Source organism: Vitis riparia, chromosome 19 (assembly GCF_004353265.1).
Source record: "Vitis riparia cultivar Riparia Gloire de Montpellier isolate 1030 chromosome 19, EGFV_Vit.rip_1.0, whole genome shotgun sequence".
In the NCBI taxonomy this organism is placed as follows: domain Eukaryota; kingdom Viridiplantae; phylum Streptophyta; class Magnoliopsida; order Vitales; family Vitaceae; genus Vitis; species Vitis riparia.
Window position 1 is genome coordinate 5,462,307 of NC_048449.1, and position 17,257 is coordinate 5,479,563.

Here is a 17,257-nt window from a genome sequence, read left to right on the forward strand (position 1 = left end):
GAGAGTTCTCAAGGTGAAGGGCTTGTGGCAAAGAGTAATTAGGAACATGAGAGAAACAAGTTTCGGAGCGAATTAAGTAATAATAAATCTCGATCTAAATCCAAGAAGAGAAAGGACATACAATGTTATAAGTGCGGAAAAAGGGGGCACATGAAACAAGATTGTCTAAAGAAAAAGAAAGGGGGCTCGGTATAGGAAAATAAAAAGGGTTCATCAAAGTCTATGAATGTAGTGGCAAAAGAAGACTCAGAGAGTAGTGATGGTGATATGTTGTCAATTTCATCCAGTTCATATCGTCTTACAAATTCTTGGATTTTGGATTCAATATGCTCATATTATATAATACCCAATAAAGATTGGTTTAACACATACAGATCAGTAAATTCTGGTTCTGTTTTGATGGGTAATGATGTCTCATGTAAAGTTTCTGGAATAGAGAATATCAGAATTAAAATGGTTGATGGTGTTCTTAGAATGTTGTGTGATGTTAGACATGTACCTGATTCAAGGAAGAATTTGATTTCTTTGGGGACTTTAGACTATTCTAATCTTTGAGAAAGGACAAAACACATAATTGTTTGAGTACTACAAAAATAATGAAAAATAAACACAATATTGATACAAGTGACCCAAATTCATTAGGTAAAATAGAATATCACCTAAGAAAACAAATTGACTTTTGTTATTCAATAAAAAAGTTGAGAAAATGAACAAAAAAATAAGAGTAATCAAGCAAAAAATACCCATAAAAAAAATTGATAAGAAAAAATTGATAAAATTGTAGAAAATGAAGATGATAATAAGTTTGAACATTAAATGACTACTAGGTTGGCTCCCAAAAAACTAAAAAAAAAACAATAAAATCAATTAAAACCTTAAATCATTTTGTTCAAACAAGAACACTCAATGACAGGCAAATGATGAAAATTTTTGGTTTATTTTATTTTCACTTATCTCGTAGGCATCTAAATAAACTCAAAAGATATTACAGAAGAAACCCTATAAGGTGTGAGTTCTCACCATTGCTGAAGTAGGAATAGAGAGAGTGAGGGTTTAGATGATGAAGACTATCATTGTTTGATCTTCTCTTGCACAAAAAGAAAGAGGCACAAACCAATTAGAAGAAGGTAAGTCATTATGATGGGAAAATGAAAAGCTAACCAATAATGATCATTATAACGGTTACCAACCAAAAAGACATCTTTCATTTGAAAAAGGGGAACTCAAAAGATATATTTCATCTTAAAAGACATTTTCCATTTAAAAAGGTATATTTCATCGAAAAGATATCTTATTAAATGTAGGATAGATAATAGAAAGATTTTCTATAAAATTGTTTAAAAATGGTAGTTTCTTTAATATATTAGTTAGTTTTATTTAAAAAAGGATTAGTTTTTTATTATGGTTTTTTGAAGAAGGGTTTGACTTTTGGTCTCATTTATATAAAAGAGAATTAAATTTTTTTCTAGGATGTTTTTATAAGAAAAGTTTGAAAAACCAAGACATAACAATGATCATTAGGAATAGAAATCGAAAAGACATGCTACTTATTTTATATAAAAAGAAATTAATCATTTTATAAGGGGTTTTGGGTAGAAGAGTTTCACTTCTAGGGGTAGTTTTGGGTAAAAAAAGTTTTACCATGAGCCCATACTTTTAGATTAGTAATAGATAATAGATAAATAGAGAAGGAAGAAGATTGAAGGGAGTACACACACAACTAAATAAATAATTAAATAAATAAATAAATTAAGAGAAATAAATAAATATAGAAACACCAGTCACTTGTTCACTCAAGAACTATAAGATGAAATAAGAACAAAAATATTGATGTGATGGTTGGTTTTAGGAAGATATTAAGAAAAAAATCAAAGAAAATCAAATTATAATTAGAAGCTGTTAAAAGATTATACAATTTTTAATGATTTAAGTATTATATAAAAAATTAAGACAAATAAAATGAATTTGAAGTAGAATAAATGCTAATTTTATTTACTTTAAATATATGTTTTTATTTTTATTTCAATACTTTCTTTACTTTTCTATTTTCCTCTTTACTTGATATTTTCCATAAAAGATATGACACTGGTTAGAATGTGTGGTTTTTATAACATGAGCCAATTCATAGAATGTTGATTGGATGCTGGTTGACCACAACTCACAACCTCATGGAAGGGCAGAATAATTTTTCTGAGAATCAAATGGAAGATTTGATTGATCATACCTTCCCTAAGCTATGTTTGGTTTCAAAAAATTTAAAGGAAAATGTAAAGGAAAGAAAATACAAAGGAAAAATAAAAGGAAAGAAAAAAATGAAGGAAAAAAAAAAGATTAAAAATTAATAAATTATTTTTTTTGTTACTTCAAACTCATTTTATTTATTTTAACTCATCAATATAAAGATTAAATAATTTAAAAATTCATAAAATTTTAATTAATTTTAATTATATTTGATTTTCTTTGATATTTTTTATAGGACAACAAAATATAAAAAAATCATTTTCCTTTACATTTTTTTTCTTCGGAACCAAATATAACCTAAAATTCAACCCACTCAAAACATCCTAACTGGTTCATCTAATGTAAGAAATGTTGTTCATGCAAATATCTCTAAACTATGGCCTATGTTAAAAAAGAAAAAGAAAAAAAAATATGGCGAATCAATTCTTAAGATTGATCAAATGAAGAAAACCAAAATGACCGATCAATATGAACAGGCATCACAAAAATATATTTACTAATTGATCATCATAATCACAACCGAAAAATGTCTTAAATTCTTAATTACTATATATATAAAGAATATTATATAGAATAATATTATAATTAAATTCCCTCTAAAATAAGAAAACATAAGACGAGCATCCTTATAAATATTTTAGAAAAGTCATATGAAGATGAAAGAGAGAAAACCAAACCCGAAGGAACACGATTCAAGATATAGATACAAAGAAGGTAAAAATATAAGATATTTCAAGATTTAATAATTATATTTGTTTCCTATCCCCTATAATATTCTCTATCATTTAATGAAATATTCTTGCATTCCACATGATCGGTCAACCACATTAAAAGCTCGATTGCCTTTATGTTTTTACATTAACATGTTTGTATTAACGTGTCTGCATTGAAGCACGACATCCAATGGAATTAACAGAACACTTGAAGGTTCTTCCATATAAGCCACTTCACACAGATGCAAGTACATGGATTATTGGTGCTATCAAACTTTCTGATTCCTCAGCTTAAATTTTTTTGCAGAAATACAAAAATTGGCATGTAGAGCGAAAATGATTGAAACCAACCAGATGACAAGAGAGGCTTACAACTTCAACACCCTCAAGCTCTTCTAACCAAATGGTTGTTTTCAGACGTAGTAACCAGTGAAAGTAAATCCCCTTCCTACAATCTCACCAGCACAGAACCATGCATAGCACTCCAGCCCAAACAAGGCAGCAATACCAGCATCCTCGACCTTAAGTTCCTGCCTGTTCTTCCACATGTGCTTGACATAATCAAGCTCCTTCCAGAAAGATTCATAACGACCAGGGATACTGTAGGAAATAAAAACAAGTGAGGAAAAAAACACAGCAAATATGTGCATATAGACAAACAGAGCTAGTTTCTTTTGCTTGATATACTTGATATGATCTATATTAGAGCACTGTAGCATCAAAATTCAGAATGTGTATAGATGGGTAGACAAATTCCAGTTTCTACATGTGAGAGCATTCTACTGATTACAAATGGAAAAAATGCAGCTTCTTAAAGATATGTGACTGAAAGAAAATACAATCAAAGCTCTTTTATCAATTAATTATCATGAGACACAATCAAAAGCTGCCTCCAACAGAAAATACAATCTGTTTTTTAATGCTAAAAAACCAGGCACTAAAGCATCCATCAAATTGGATGGGTCAGAGGCACGCACAGAACTCCTTATATCAATTGATTTTCATCAAACATAATCAGAAAACCGACCCCAGGCTGAAATTCTAACACATCCTCTTGGAAGTCCATTTACCTCTTTTTCTTTTCCCATTCTAGTTAGCATTTCAATGTGACTGAACAAACCCTTTTCCTTGTGAAAGCCAAGAGGAAAATCAATCATTTCATCTATTTCCATTACAATACACCAACTAGTAAAATCAAGATCAGAATTGAAGAAAAAGTCAATATTTGTTTAATGAAAATACAGCATCTGCAGCTGCATCTGCTCCAAAGAGAGTGGAAAGAAGCTGAGGGTGTATCCAGCAAGCAATTGTAAACCTATTAAAGGCTGAAAAAGAAGGGCTGGTTGTGGGTAGTGGGCGTGATCTTGGGAAGACCTACAAGGACCAACCAGCTAAGAACGTGAACTCAAATGCCAGCAACAAGGTACCTAAATAATAGCCTAGCTAGATATGAGTACTGCACATTCCAAACCAAGCCTTATAGTTCACATCTCGCAATGTCAAAGGGATGGTACCCCCAAGCCGCAAGATGTTGATGAAAGAGAGAGCATGAAATGATCCAATTGTAGAATGGTCATTATAAATCCAACCTGAACCAAAACACACACAGAAACCAAATATCAGTTAGACAAGGATATTTAGAGAATTACCTAGCAAGGCGAGTATAGAATAGTTGCTTTGCCAACAAATTGCATTTCTCCACAGTTGGTGGCTCCTGCACATATTGCTTGTTCTGCTCTAACAACTGCTTGTGGTATGCACATCCATGCTTTGCCACGAACTGTGATGCTTGAGCAGCCTTGGATTGCAACTGCTGCAACTTTGAAGCCATCAACTCCTTTTAAGCCTGGCCAATAAACCAATCGATCCACATGTAGTTAGTCAAAGATTTCACCACTAAAGCAAAACAATTAAACTCTTCAAAAGAATATAGTTCTCACAGACTTCAAGCCATTCAAAAAGACCGAAGCAAAATAATAAACTAGGAGACGAGTTCAACTCCTCAGAAGTCCATTTCCTGAAACTGCATGAGAAGTGTTTGTTCATTTTCAGTGTTGTGGTGAGATATTATAATAAATGATCAACTGGGATAGTTTCTTCTGGTAGGAAGCTAAGAGTAAATTGCAATTAACCTCACATGTTTTTCCATTTTTTTGTCTCCCACACCATATTATTTTCTACACCCTAAATAACTTTTGAATTTCAACCAGATGCACCAAAGTAAATAAGTGCATCTTTGTCCAATCAAATTGGACAGACCAGTGCAACTGGTTGAACTACCAACTGCTTGTTGGACAACCAATTTTTTTAAAAGCTTAAACTTGTAGGATTTAGATGTATAATGTACATCATGCTCTCCAACACCCTTCCTTATGTGTAGCCTCCATTTTTTGACTTACATGTGGGCTTAATAAATTGCAGAAACAAACATGTGGTGGTGAAGTTTGAACATTTGAACACATGGGCTTATAGGATTTGGGTTTATGATGTATATCATTTTCTCTGACTGTTTTGGTTCTCATTTTTTTGCTCAATTATATATGTTGAATTGGAGGAGAACCATTTAACCTGACCGTTAGACCATCCAACCAGATGAACTGGCTGATTATCTTAGAACTGAGTGGGTTAAAAACTTTGGGCATTTCTTACTTTGAGTTTGGGCTGGTCAATTTTTTATCCCTGATTTCTCACCTTTTTTGAGTTTGGCTGGGGTTGATGGTGTGATCTTGAGCAAAAGAAAGAGCTAGCCAACCACCAGGCCAAATGCCTCTTTCACATATAATATACACACAATACTTCGATTAGTTATTTAAAAGTTTAAATAATTTACATAAACTTAGGATGAGATAAAACAATATGATAGTTTCTTAAAGAAGAGTATAATGTAACATATCATTATTGAAATGTTGATCAAATTAAATAACAAAATTTAACTTTACTCCTGATATATTTTTTTAATAGCTAAATGTTAATAAAATTAAAATTATTAATGATTACAAAATATTAAATAACTTGGAAATTTTAAAATTTTACTAACTAAATGCTGATAGAATTATAAATATTACTAATTTCAAGATATTAAATAATATCTTAGAAATTTTATCTTTTTTTTTTTTTTTTTTGGTAAGCAACAATTCATTAAAAGGGGAAAGAAACCCCAATGTATACAGGGAGTATACCAGGCAGCAAAGCCCTAAACAAGCAAAAAGCAAAAAACAAACCACCCCTCAACTGGAGGCCAACCACTCCAGGAAATCTAAAAGGGAGAGCGGTTTCTCTTCCATGTACAATTTAGCCCATCCCCACAAATTACATACAAAAGAATTTTTAAACCTCTGAATTGCTAATTCCCCCCCCTAAAGGCTAATCTGTTCCTTTCTTTCCACACCATCCAAAAGATGAATAGAGGGATAGCTTTCCAGAATTTTTGCCTTTTTTTCCCCACATAAATCCCCCCCCAACTAAAAAGAACCTCCTTTACAGTATTTGGGAACACCCACTTGACCCCAACCAAACCCAACACAAAGTCCCAAAGAACTCTAGCCACTATACAATGTATAAGTAAGTGATCCACACTTTCCGCTTCACAAGCACACAAAAAACACCTATTCGGAAGCTGCCACCCTCTCTTTTGGAGCCTATCAAGGGTCAAAATCTTTCCCCAAGTCGCTTCCCACGCAAAGAACATGATTTTAGTTGGAACCCTTCCCATCCAAATCTGATTTTTTGGAAAGTTGACATCCAAAGCCCTGTCCAACCAGCTGTACGCATCCTTCACTCTAAACTGACCATTTCCCCCTCCTTTCCACAAGACCGAGTCATCCTCCCTAGTTATCCTGATGCCTTTTAACGCTTGAAGCAGCTCACCCACCAACTCCACCTCCCAATCATTAAAATCTCTTATAAAACACAAATTCCAACCTCCTATCCCAACATTCTGGTCCCACATGTCTCCAACCCTCACAATTCTGTTGGCTGCCAAGTTGTAGAGATGCGGGAAATAAGACTTTGACAAGAATTAGTATAAAACCAACCTATGATACTTAATCATAGACCAATCGATAAGTGAATGATTTTATAATTATTTAGTTCTATATAAAAAGTCTTAGGCACTTAGGAATAATAATATTAAAAAGTTTAAAAATAAAGCCACTTCCATTTTTTCAATATATATATATATATATATATAATGTCATGTTAACATCATGATTCAACCAAAAATCAACCATTGATTCGATCAGTAAACCGTGACTCAATAACTTTTCTGATTCAATGACAGGTTGATAGAATTTGTTTTTTGGAATTGAATAGGTAAATATGGTAGGAGTGCAAAGAGTTAGGTGGAAGTTTTTATAAACTATGGAATGAGTGTTTAACATGACCCTATTAGCAATAAAGGAATAAGAAAAAAAAAGCCATAAATACATACAACTAAACCAAGCTTCAACCATTCATTTGACCAATAAACCATGATTCAATAACTTTTCCAATTCAATGACAAGTTGTTAGAATTTGTTTTTTGGAATGTATAGGTAAATATGGTAGGCATGCAAAGAGTTAGGTGGGAGTTTTTATAAACTCTGGAATGTGTTTAACATGACCCTATTGGCAGCCAAGAAATAAGAAAAAAAAGCCATTAATTTCCAACAAATTTTCAAATTTGCCACACCTTCACAACACAGTGTTAAGACCTTTCTCTACAGTCCACTTGCCAAAGTACAAAATCTGAGCTGCAAGAGAAGCAAAGCTTCTTCATCTCTCTCCTTGTTGCAGCTACAACTGTTCTAAATTGCCATTTTCAGTTGGTATGATGCACTTAATTCACTTTTTCTGCTGGGTTTTGTAGTATCTGGATCTGTTCTCACTACAGTTTGGATCCATTTTTCTCAGATCTTGTGTTCTGTTTTCTTGTTTTATTTTATTTCATTTTCATAATTGGTCTTTATTATTGTAATGTGTTGTTTTGATAATTGTATGTTTTGTTTATTATACTTGATAATCTGGTCTTTGTAGTGGAACGATTGGGGATGCTCTAATTATTAGGGTTTTGGATCAAGAGCTAGAAAGGGGGTTTTGATTTTGAGTAGGTAATGTTATATGTTTGTTTTGATAGATAGAAATGCACTATTTGGAGGCTGTTTGGCTTACTGGGAAATTTATTGGTCTGTGTGTTGAATGGAATTCAAGTCACAGACGATTGAGTTATCAATTATTTGTTAATAATTGATTATTTGACATTTGGGAGGATCAGTCAATAATTTTTACAGTTGGAGATTAATACCAGAACCCATTTTTAATTTTATACAGATTGATTTATGCACAGGTCAGTAGAAGGCGATATTGTCATTAAAGGGCTGTTTGGCTGACAGGAAAAGCCATTCTCCAAACATGGACTAGGATATTCAATTACCAATTGACGATATTTTAGTCCCATATTAGGTTGTTAGTGTTTATATTCTGAATTGGATTATGATTCATTTGTTTTCGCTATGACAAGTAACCTGTAAAATTGGTTGCCCAGTTTTCATATCAAAACTCTGATGCCATTTTTCATTTTGTATAGACAGTCATATAGTAGTCACCATGTGAAATTTTCCTCATTTACTTCAACCACGACCAAAGGCATACCTTAGTCACGTTTTATACAATGATCATGATCATGACCAAAAAGTCCAATATTTTTCCCCATACCTTCATACTTCTTAGGCATGATTTTTTTATGGCCATAACTATATCTAGAAGTTTGGTGTCATAGTTTTCAAAACACCATGACTGGAAGCTATAGTCACCACACATTTAGTACCACTTGGCCACATTTTTTAAGAAACGTAACTATGAGTTTTAACCATAAGTGTTATTTATTGTAGTGGGACATCCTGTGTACCTACATTATGCATGAAATATTCTTTCTATATGGATTCCTTGCTGCAAAAAATAACTAAAAAAAGCCAGGACACAAGTGATAAGTGTTAAAAAAAAACATACCTGTACAATTATTAAATTAATACACCGGATCTTTTCAATATTATCCAACAGGAATGAATTTGAAGGAAAGAAACCCTTGTTCACAAAGTAATGGGTTTTGCTCCTTGCAAATGCCTGAGAGATAGCAAATCAATATATTTTAGGATTACAGGCAAAAGTTCAATTATCTTTCACAACCACAAATTATACACACAAGTGCACACATACATATAAACACACAGTAAAATCACAGATAAAAATAATATACATATTCAAATTTATACACAGAAACAAGAATAGCAGAAACACAGCAACAAAGCCTTAAATCTTATTATTATTATTATTTTTGATAGATAAAGCCTTATATCTTAATTGGTTAGGTTCAGTTCCAATTCAACTAAGAATGACCCTTTCCTCTATTAAATTAAAGACTATCGTAACAGTTTTTACTACAGTAATACCTCAAGGCAAGTTCTTTTTCAGCTTCCCAGGCACAGCCTAATATAAATTGAGTAGAAAAGCAAAAACTGTGAGTGAATCCTTTTCTATATTTAATTATTTAACGATCTATATAGCAGAAAATGCTTATTTAAAATCTGTTTCCTTAATTTTGGAGATGCAAAATTACAAATTGTCTATGAATTCATGTTTGTCCAACATGTCCTTTTTAATGGATAAGTTCAGACATAGTTGTCTGATGTTTTTATCACATAGACAGATTTTAAGTTCAAACTTCTCTATACGCAGAGTTAAAGAAATTTCATATACCTCAACCCCAACCACTAGATGCAACTTTCTTGGAACCTTCTTCCCATTGGATTTCACAAGAATCCTAGCCTACTACGAAAGTCGTCTCTCCTTCGTCTCCTCATCAACTGTTACAAAACCTCCACAAGCATCACCGAGCCTCTTGAAGAACTGTTCTCCCCAAAAATGTAAAGGTAACCCTAAGACTCCCATCCAAACCTCTTTGACACAATCCTTGACCCTGAGGCAACCTACATCAGGGTTCCACCAATCCAACCACAAAGCTTTCCCCTCAAGCCGACTATTTCCTAGAAGCAAAACCCTTTTCAGTTCACAAGTATTATCAAAGGAACCATGCCAACCTAGCAGAGTCTCTTTAATTGTGGATTGCATCACCTAAAAAACTCTAAAGAGAACGAATAATAGTTCCCACAACACCCTTGCCTTGTCACAATGCAAAAGGATGTGGTCAATAGGCTCCTCATGAGAAAAACATAGGAAACAACGGTTGGCTAAAGACCACTCCCTCCTTTGAAGCTAGTCAAGAGTTAAAGCTTTTCCCCAAGTCACCTCCCAAGCAAAAAAGCACACCTTAGGAGGAACCCACGCATTCCACACAACACTAGAAGGGAATTGCACTACCCTTCCTGTCTCTAGGCTAGCATAAAGTGATTTAACAGAGAATGTTCCACTCTTCATATCAACCCAACACACTTTATCCTCTTTACCCTGTTCTACCACTTTATCTTGAAGTCTTGCCAAAAAGTGTTTCACAATAACAATCTCCCAATCATTTAGGGGTCTTAGGAAGTTAGGATTCCAACCACCCCCCCTCTCATTAGAATGCTGCCACAACTCCGCCACCCAAGCATCTTTAGAGTTAGAAAGAGCAAATAAAGAGGGAAAAGAAACATTTAACGACTCATCCTCACACCACTTATCTTTCCAAAACTTTATCATTTTCCCATTGCCCACCGAAAAGGATGAATTAGAACTAACTACATCCCACAACTTTCTAATGGTCTTCCATAAACCAACACCATAGCCTCCTCTCACTTCCTTAGAGCACCAACCCCTTTCCAAATCCCAATATTTACCACTAATGATTTGTCTTCAAAAGGCCTCCCTTTTTGAAGCAAAGCGCCAAATCCACTTACAAAGAAGGGCCTTATTAAGCAAGTGAAGGCGCCTAACACCTAGGCCCCCCATCCTTCTGTTAGAGCAAACGGTATCCCACTTCACTAGATGAGGCTTACTATCTAAGGTCACACCTCCCCATAGGAAGTCCCTTTGGATTTTTTCCAACCTTAACCGCACAATCCTTGGCATCCGGAAAAGAGACAAAATGTAGATTGGCAAAATTAGATAACATACTTCTAATCAACGTTAGTTTTCCCCCTTTGGAAATATATTATATTTTCCACAAAACCAATCTTTTGCGAAATCTTTCTTCCACTCCATCCCAAGCCACCAACGAATTAAAAGGGGCACCTAAAGGGAGCCCTAAATAGGTGGTCGGGAGCACTCCCACTTTACAGCCTAATACAAGAGCCAACTCATCAAGGTTCTCCGTTCTCCCCACCGGAATAAGCTCACTCTTTGTTAAATTAATTTTCAAACCCAAAATGGCTTCAAACCACATAAGCAACTAGCTTAAGTAGGTCAATTGGGTATGGGAGGCCTCACAAAACACACCAGTGTCGTCTGCAAACAGTAGATGAGTAACCTCCAAACCCTCTCCACCTCTCCCATTCACTTTGAAGCCAGTCAAAAAGCCGTCTTCCCTTGTCCTTCCAAGGAGACAACTAAGCGCCTCCACAGCAAGCACAAACAAATATAGAGAAAGAGGATCACCCTGCCTTAATCCTCTAGAGTTTTGGAAGAAACCTAAAGGGGTACCATTCATAATAACCAAGAAACTTGGAGTAGAAATGCACCAACTAATCCAACTGATCCACCTCTGGCCAAAACCCATTTTTTCCAAGACCGCAAGTAAAAAGCCTCAATTGACATGATCATATGTCTTCTCAATATCTAATTTGCACAGTACCCCAACCCTATTACTTTTCAACATTGAGTCAATTGCTTCAATTGCTTCAATTGCTTCATTTGAAAAGAATAAGAGAGTCCCCCAGCAAGGATAGATGCAAATTACCTTTCACCCTCTAAGAAGGCCTAGCCTAAGCTTCCAAAGAGCCTAAATCCTGAACCTGGTCAGAAACATCCCCCATCTCCCCACCAAGCATTTCTTGAGCGGTTTCAAGCTATTCAACACCTCCTCCATCACACCTTGAACCCATACTTCCTCACCTACCTCTTTCTTTCCTTTGTTCACCACTTATGCATAATACTCACCCTTTAAGAATGCTCCTCCACCTCTACTGTCCCCCAAAAGGACGAACAACCTCCTTGGAAGATTCCAAATGCCTATGCTCAAGAACAAAACCAATGCCCCTCAACTTTGAAGCAAGGGTCTTCCATCCCCTCAAACCATCCCTTTCCTCAGGTAAAACTAAGGAGAATCTTCTCTCCTTTATAGACAGCACAGAGCACAGCAAGAATCTCCCTGCCTTGTAGCTATAAAGAACCAGCTTGTAGCCCTTTCCACCTTCGATCCACCTCATATTGAAGACCATCCCCACCTTTCCTTCACAACAAGTTTCAACCTCTTCCAGCAATCGAGCAAGCCCCCTCTCACCAACCCTAATCCAAGTGGAAAACCCCCGACCCCTCTCCACTATCTTACCAACCATCTTCCCCTTGACTTGCTCTATTGAAATCTCAAAGGATTTCAATTCAACTCTAAACCAACAACTTCCCCTTTGTGAACCTATCTCTGAAGCTTCATCACATTTCTCTTAACTTCCTAAAATGCCATAATTTGAAAGAATACTCAAGTTTGCTCATAACTCCAGTCACTTCATGTCATGGCATGCATGATTGCACTGTTACATTTCTTCCTACTGCTTTGATTATCTCATTGAAGGTTATCATACAAGTCAAATGAAGGATTAAGGTATGCTTAATTCTACCAAACTAAAAGCAAATTATTACAATTTCATGTGGAAGAAAGAGGGGGGGAGGGAAGGAGAGGGAAGGAGAGGGAGGAGGGATTCTAGTTACGTAAAGATGCTAGTAGACTCCCCTTTGGGACATCAGTTGGTTTAATGCCTCATTAGACTTTCCCTACATGTCTAATAAAAGTTATAATTTAAAATTGAAGACCCTTTTAGTAAAATTCTAACACTAATAAGTAGAAAATTTGAGTGATCATCCTCACAGTACAACAAGTCTGTCCTTGTTGTGGTATACCTTAAGAATTTTGGGGAAAAATTATTTGGATAGTTTGCTCTTTGTGATTCTGAAGATGGGCCTTGGGAAAAAAACCAAGCCACATATCCATAAGGACACTAGTCCTCTCAGAAGCTCTCTAAGGCCATAGTCCTCTTCACATTTTGGTCTACATGCTTTACTCCTAACTATAATTGAAAATATATTCAAATATAAGATGTCAAAAGTGATGTTTTCAATGGAGAACTGATACTTATGAATCTTACCCGAAAATATACCACTACTTCAAAAATAGTAGGTAGTATTAATCTCTAAAATTCTCTCAATTTATTGAAAGAAAATGTTCCAATAAAGACATAATGAACTCATTTTAGTTTGAAAATTTGGAAATTTTCTATATATGATAATGAGATTATATGAAGAATGGAATGAATCATATCCAAATTTTCTATGAAATAGTTTCTGCTTTGTTGAGTGGTAACAGAAACCCGAGATCTACTCAAAGCCCAGCCTCCATGATGAGAGTAGCATCCAAAAAATTTTCCTTGGTTATTGGGTTAGGTTTGACCTACCAGTAGTTAAGTATGTGATTTGTACTAGAGGATATAATCCTGAGATTGAATTCTTACACATATCAAACTCAATTTTCCCCAATTTCACATCACACAGTTTCTTGAACCCCACAGAAATTTCATGCACAGATGCTGTATTTTATTACCTTAAAAACTTGGGTAAAATCAGGAAAAATATATACGAATCAAATCAGTACATTTGAAAAGAAAATAGCAGAGAACAATGAAGCGAGGAGGAGAGAAGAAAAGACACACCTGTGATGAGAGAAGACGACTAGAGAACGGAGAGGATCGATAGCGGCCTCCGACGAAGAAACCCCAAATTTTTTGCTTATATATTGCGGTTGGTATTTTGAAATTACCACCTTACCCATCCTGGGGACATGCGTGGTATTTGAAAAAAAATTTCAAAACAGTTGTCACGAACCGTTTTTTAAGAAGTTTCTAGAAACAATGATTGGTGTATTTTTTTTAATAAAAATTTGTTTAGAACAATATTCATAAATTATTTTTAAATATTTTTTAATATATTTTATTTTAATCATTTTTTATATTTATATAATTATTTTTAAAAATAATATAAAAAATAAGTAAAATTAAGAAAAATAATTAAAAAAATATTAGTAAAACATTACAAAATAAGTTCTCAAAAATAATATTTTACTAAAAAAATTATCAAAAGTTGAAAAACAGTTCCAAGGCTCTAAGTCATTTTGCAATCCTTTTATACCGTGGGCTTAAAAAAGACTTTGAAATTTTTTATATTAATACTAAGTTATGCACGTGGACACTTTTATGAAGTTAATATTATATCATTTTTAAATTATTTAATAAAAATTATGAAAAAATAATTTAGTAATAAATGAAAAAATTAAATCTTTAAATGATTAAGTATTTGCGTTTAAAAATATATTACAATATCATGACAATTCCTTGCATATGTTTATTTTATAGTAAAAAATTTAGATATCAAATAAAAAGTAATTAATTATTTTTTATTAAATTAATTAATATAATTATGCATAATTAAATTTCTATTATTTAACAAACAAGCATATGTTATTATTTGTCAGGAAAATTCCAAAAAACGAAAAATCTTGTTAGAAGTGTGAATGAAAGACAATTTTGTTAGGTCTTAAAAACAATATTTGTGCATATAAGATAGTGAAATTGAATAAATAAACAAATAAATAAATAAATAAAGATAATTTTATTGGTCTCAAAAACAAATTTTGGACATTGATAAACATAAGTCCCTTGAGATCACTTGAAATGAGTTTTGAGTTGAAAGATTTGGTTTTGTTGAGAATGTATAAACAATTATTACATATTTCTCATCCATAGAAATATCAAATTTTGAATCAAATTCATGTAATGTTTATGAGTCGAAATGACATTGATTTAGTATTTGTTTATTAGAAAATGAAATTATATGATTATATAATTCAAAATATTTGATGGTTTTAAGTATGGATTAATAATCTTATTAATATTAGTTAGGACATGACTTTTAAAAATATTTCAACTTCACAAATAGACATAGTACCATAAATTTTATTTTGTGAATATGAGTGAGTCACAATGCATGTTTTTTAACTTAAATTTTTAGAACTCATTTTAATTTTAATTACAAATTAAAGCAAAAATATAATTTTAAAATTTTTTTCTTAATATTTAGTTATAAAGTATCGATGTTGGAGGTCATTTTTCATTATCATTCTATTTTCTTCCAAGTTTCCTTTAAAAATAAAATAAGGGAAAGTAATTCTTTAAAAATTTTATTTTATTTCCTTCAGATGTTCAAGAATAATCACATAAAGAAAAAAAATACTATATTTTTTCTCAAATTTTTATTTCATTCTAATTTTCCTTCTTAACTTTTCTCCCTTATTTTCCAACAGTAGAATATAGTATTAACTTTACCATAATTGAAATCATCCATGTAGTACAACCGCCCTTTCTTAGGACCTTGCCTAATGATCTTATTGGTGAGAATATCCTGAAAAAGACGAAGAAATTAGGTAGATTAAAGCAACACAATTTAGTTCCTTGGTGGTTTGACCCATAAACATCAATCTATTAGAAAGAGATAAAACTAGTAATATATTTGATAAAGAGAGTGAAGGTGAGAGAGTAATAGTTCCAATCCCTGTAACCGGATATGTAACCCCATTTGCATTGACAATACTAGTCCTTTGGTTAAGTGATATAAAGTCACTTGGATTAAATGTCATTTGGTTGGTTGCCCTAAAGTTAATTGTTCATCCATTATAATCATCCTGGTTAGAACTCAGTAATGTATAATCACAGGTACCTTGATTGTTAAGGGTAGTAGATAGAAAAACTGAAGCTGAAGACTCTGCTCTCTTTGTTAAAGAGACAAGAGAGAGAGATTTTAATATATATATATATAGTGTTCAAAGTACATGGAGACAGACTGTAAATTACAGCTGGTAAAAATAACAACTCAATAACAATAAAGCTATACAACAAGTGGGTTGGGCTTCATCTCGTGACATCAGTAACCAACTAGTAACCAACTCCTCTGTTCTCCTCTGCCTCTGTTCTTGGCTTATCATCCCCCCTCAAGTGAAAGGGTCTTGGAGCTATACAAAGCTGAGATTTGAGGGACAAGAACCTTGAACTTGTGAGATGCTTTGTCAATAAATCTGCTGGCTGCTCTTCAGTGGGAACAAAGTGCAGCTGTATCTTTCCTCTCATGACTTGATCTCGTATAAAATGAAGGTCTATTTCTATGTGTTTAGTTCTAGCATGAAACACAGGGTTCTTTGCCATATGGTAAGCCCATCTTGCATTGATAAGCCAAGAACAGAGGCAGAGGAGAACAGAGGAGTTGGTTACTAGTTGGTTACTGATGTCACGAGAATTTGAGAGTTGAGTGGGTAGTCTATGACTTTTAGCTAACTGACAATCAGAACAAACAGTAGATTTGTATTTCCCAGAAGCAACATTACAAGCTTTCATGACTTTTGAAACAATGTCAAAACCAGCATGGCCTAGTCTATTGTGCCATAACTCTGCTTTATTTTCAACAGTACTAGAAAATTGGGAATGAAAAGCAGAAGCATTATTAATACTACTATAAGGTCTCAGATTGCTGAACACAGGAAACTTGTAAAGCCCATTTTCAAGCTTGCCTTGAGCAAGAACCATCTTCGTGTGTAGATCCTTCACAAAGAAAGCATTAGAATGAAACTCAATCAAGGCATTATTATCTGAGCAGAACTTAGCCACACTAATCAAATTAGCTGAGATAAAGGGAACATGAAACACCTTCTTGAGTTGAAAAGAATGTGTATGAGAATGAAGTTGTTTAGAGCCAATATTGGAGATGGAGAGATGCTTACCATTACCAATAGTGACTCTATCTGTTCCCGTGTATGGTGAAGTACTGGTGAGATTCCCCAAATTCTGAGTCAGATGGTGACTTGCTCCAGAATCCAAATACCAACTCTCATCTGCAGGATTATTAGAAGCAGAAGCAACCATAGCAGGTATATTGTTTTGATTCCCATTATTCAGAGAATGAGAAATAGTAGTCTGACCACCTTGAAAAGAGATATCAAACCTGTGATAACAGATTTGAGCAGTGTGGCCAAACTTACCACATAACTGACATTGAGGTTTCTCACTTGGACTAGAATTTTGCCTTCCACCTTGTCCATTTCTACCTCCACGTCCACGACCTCTATAGGTGTAATTATTGTT

The 17,257-nt window shown here is 33.8% G+C and overlaps 2 protein-coding genes across 2 annotated transcripts; both read right to left on the bottom strand.

Annotated features, from left to right (window-relative positions):
- Positions 1-3,025: 3,025 nt before the first annotated feature.
- Positions 3,026-13,863, bottom strand: LOC117909377. Its single transcript, XM_034823396.1, has 4 exons — positions 13,784-13,863; positions 8,940-9,053; positions 4,604-4,800; positions 3,026-3,554 (listed from the first exon to the last, which is right to left on the bottom strand). Exons 3-4 carry the CDS (start codon positions 4,783-4,785, stop codon positions 3,368-3,370), a joined length of 369 nt encoding a protein of 122 aa, XP_034679287.1. The 5' UTR covers positions 4,786-4,800; positions 8,940-9,053; positions 13,784-13,863; the 3' UTR covers positions 3,026-3,367.
- LOC117908088 lies at positions 9,759-11,640 on the bottom strand. The gene is made up of 2 exons (XM_034821765.1): positions 11,361-11,640; positions 9,759-9,973 (listed from the first exon to the last, which is right to left on the bottom strand). Exons 1-2 carry the CDS (start codon positions 11,638-11,640, stop codon positions 9,759-9,761), a joined length of 495 nt encoding a protein of 164 aa, XP_034677656.1.
- Positions 13,864-17,257: the final 3,394 nt, after the last annotated feature.

Coding starts and splice junctions, on each gene's coding strand:
- LOC117908088 (XM_034821765.1), bottom strand. CDS start 11,640: ATGGGTTTTGGCCAGAGGTGGATCAGTTGGATTAGTTGGTGCATTTCT. Junction 9,974..11,360: donor ACTGTTTGCAGACGACACTG/GTGTGTTTTGTG, acceptor TTTTGCTTCTAG/GAAATAGTCGGCTTGAGGGG.
- LOC117909377 (XM_034823396.1), bottom strand. CDS start 4,785: ATGGCTTCAAAGTTGCAGCAGTTGCAATCCAAGGCTGCTCAAGCATCA. Junction 3,555..4,603: donor TTCTATACTCGCCTTGCTAG/GTAATTCTCTAA, acceptor TATTTCCTACAG/TATCCCTGGTCGTTATGAAT.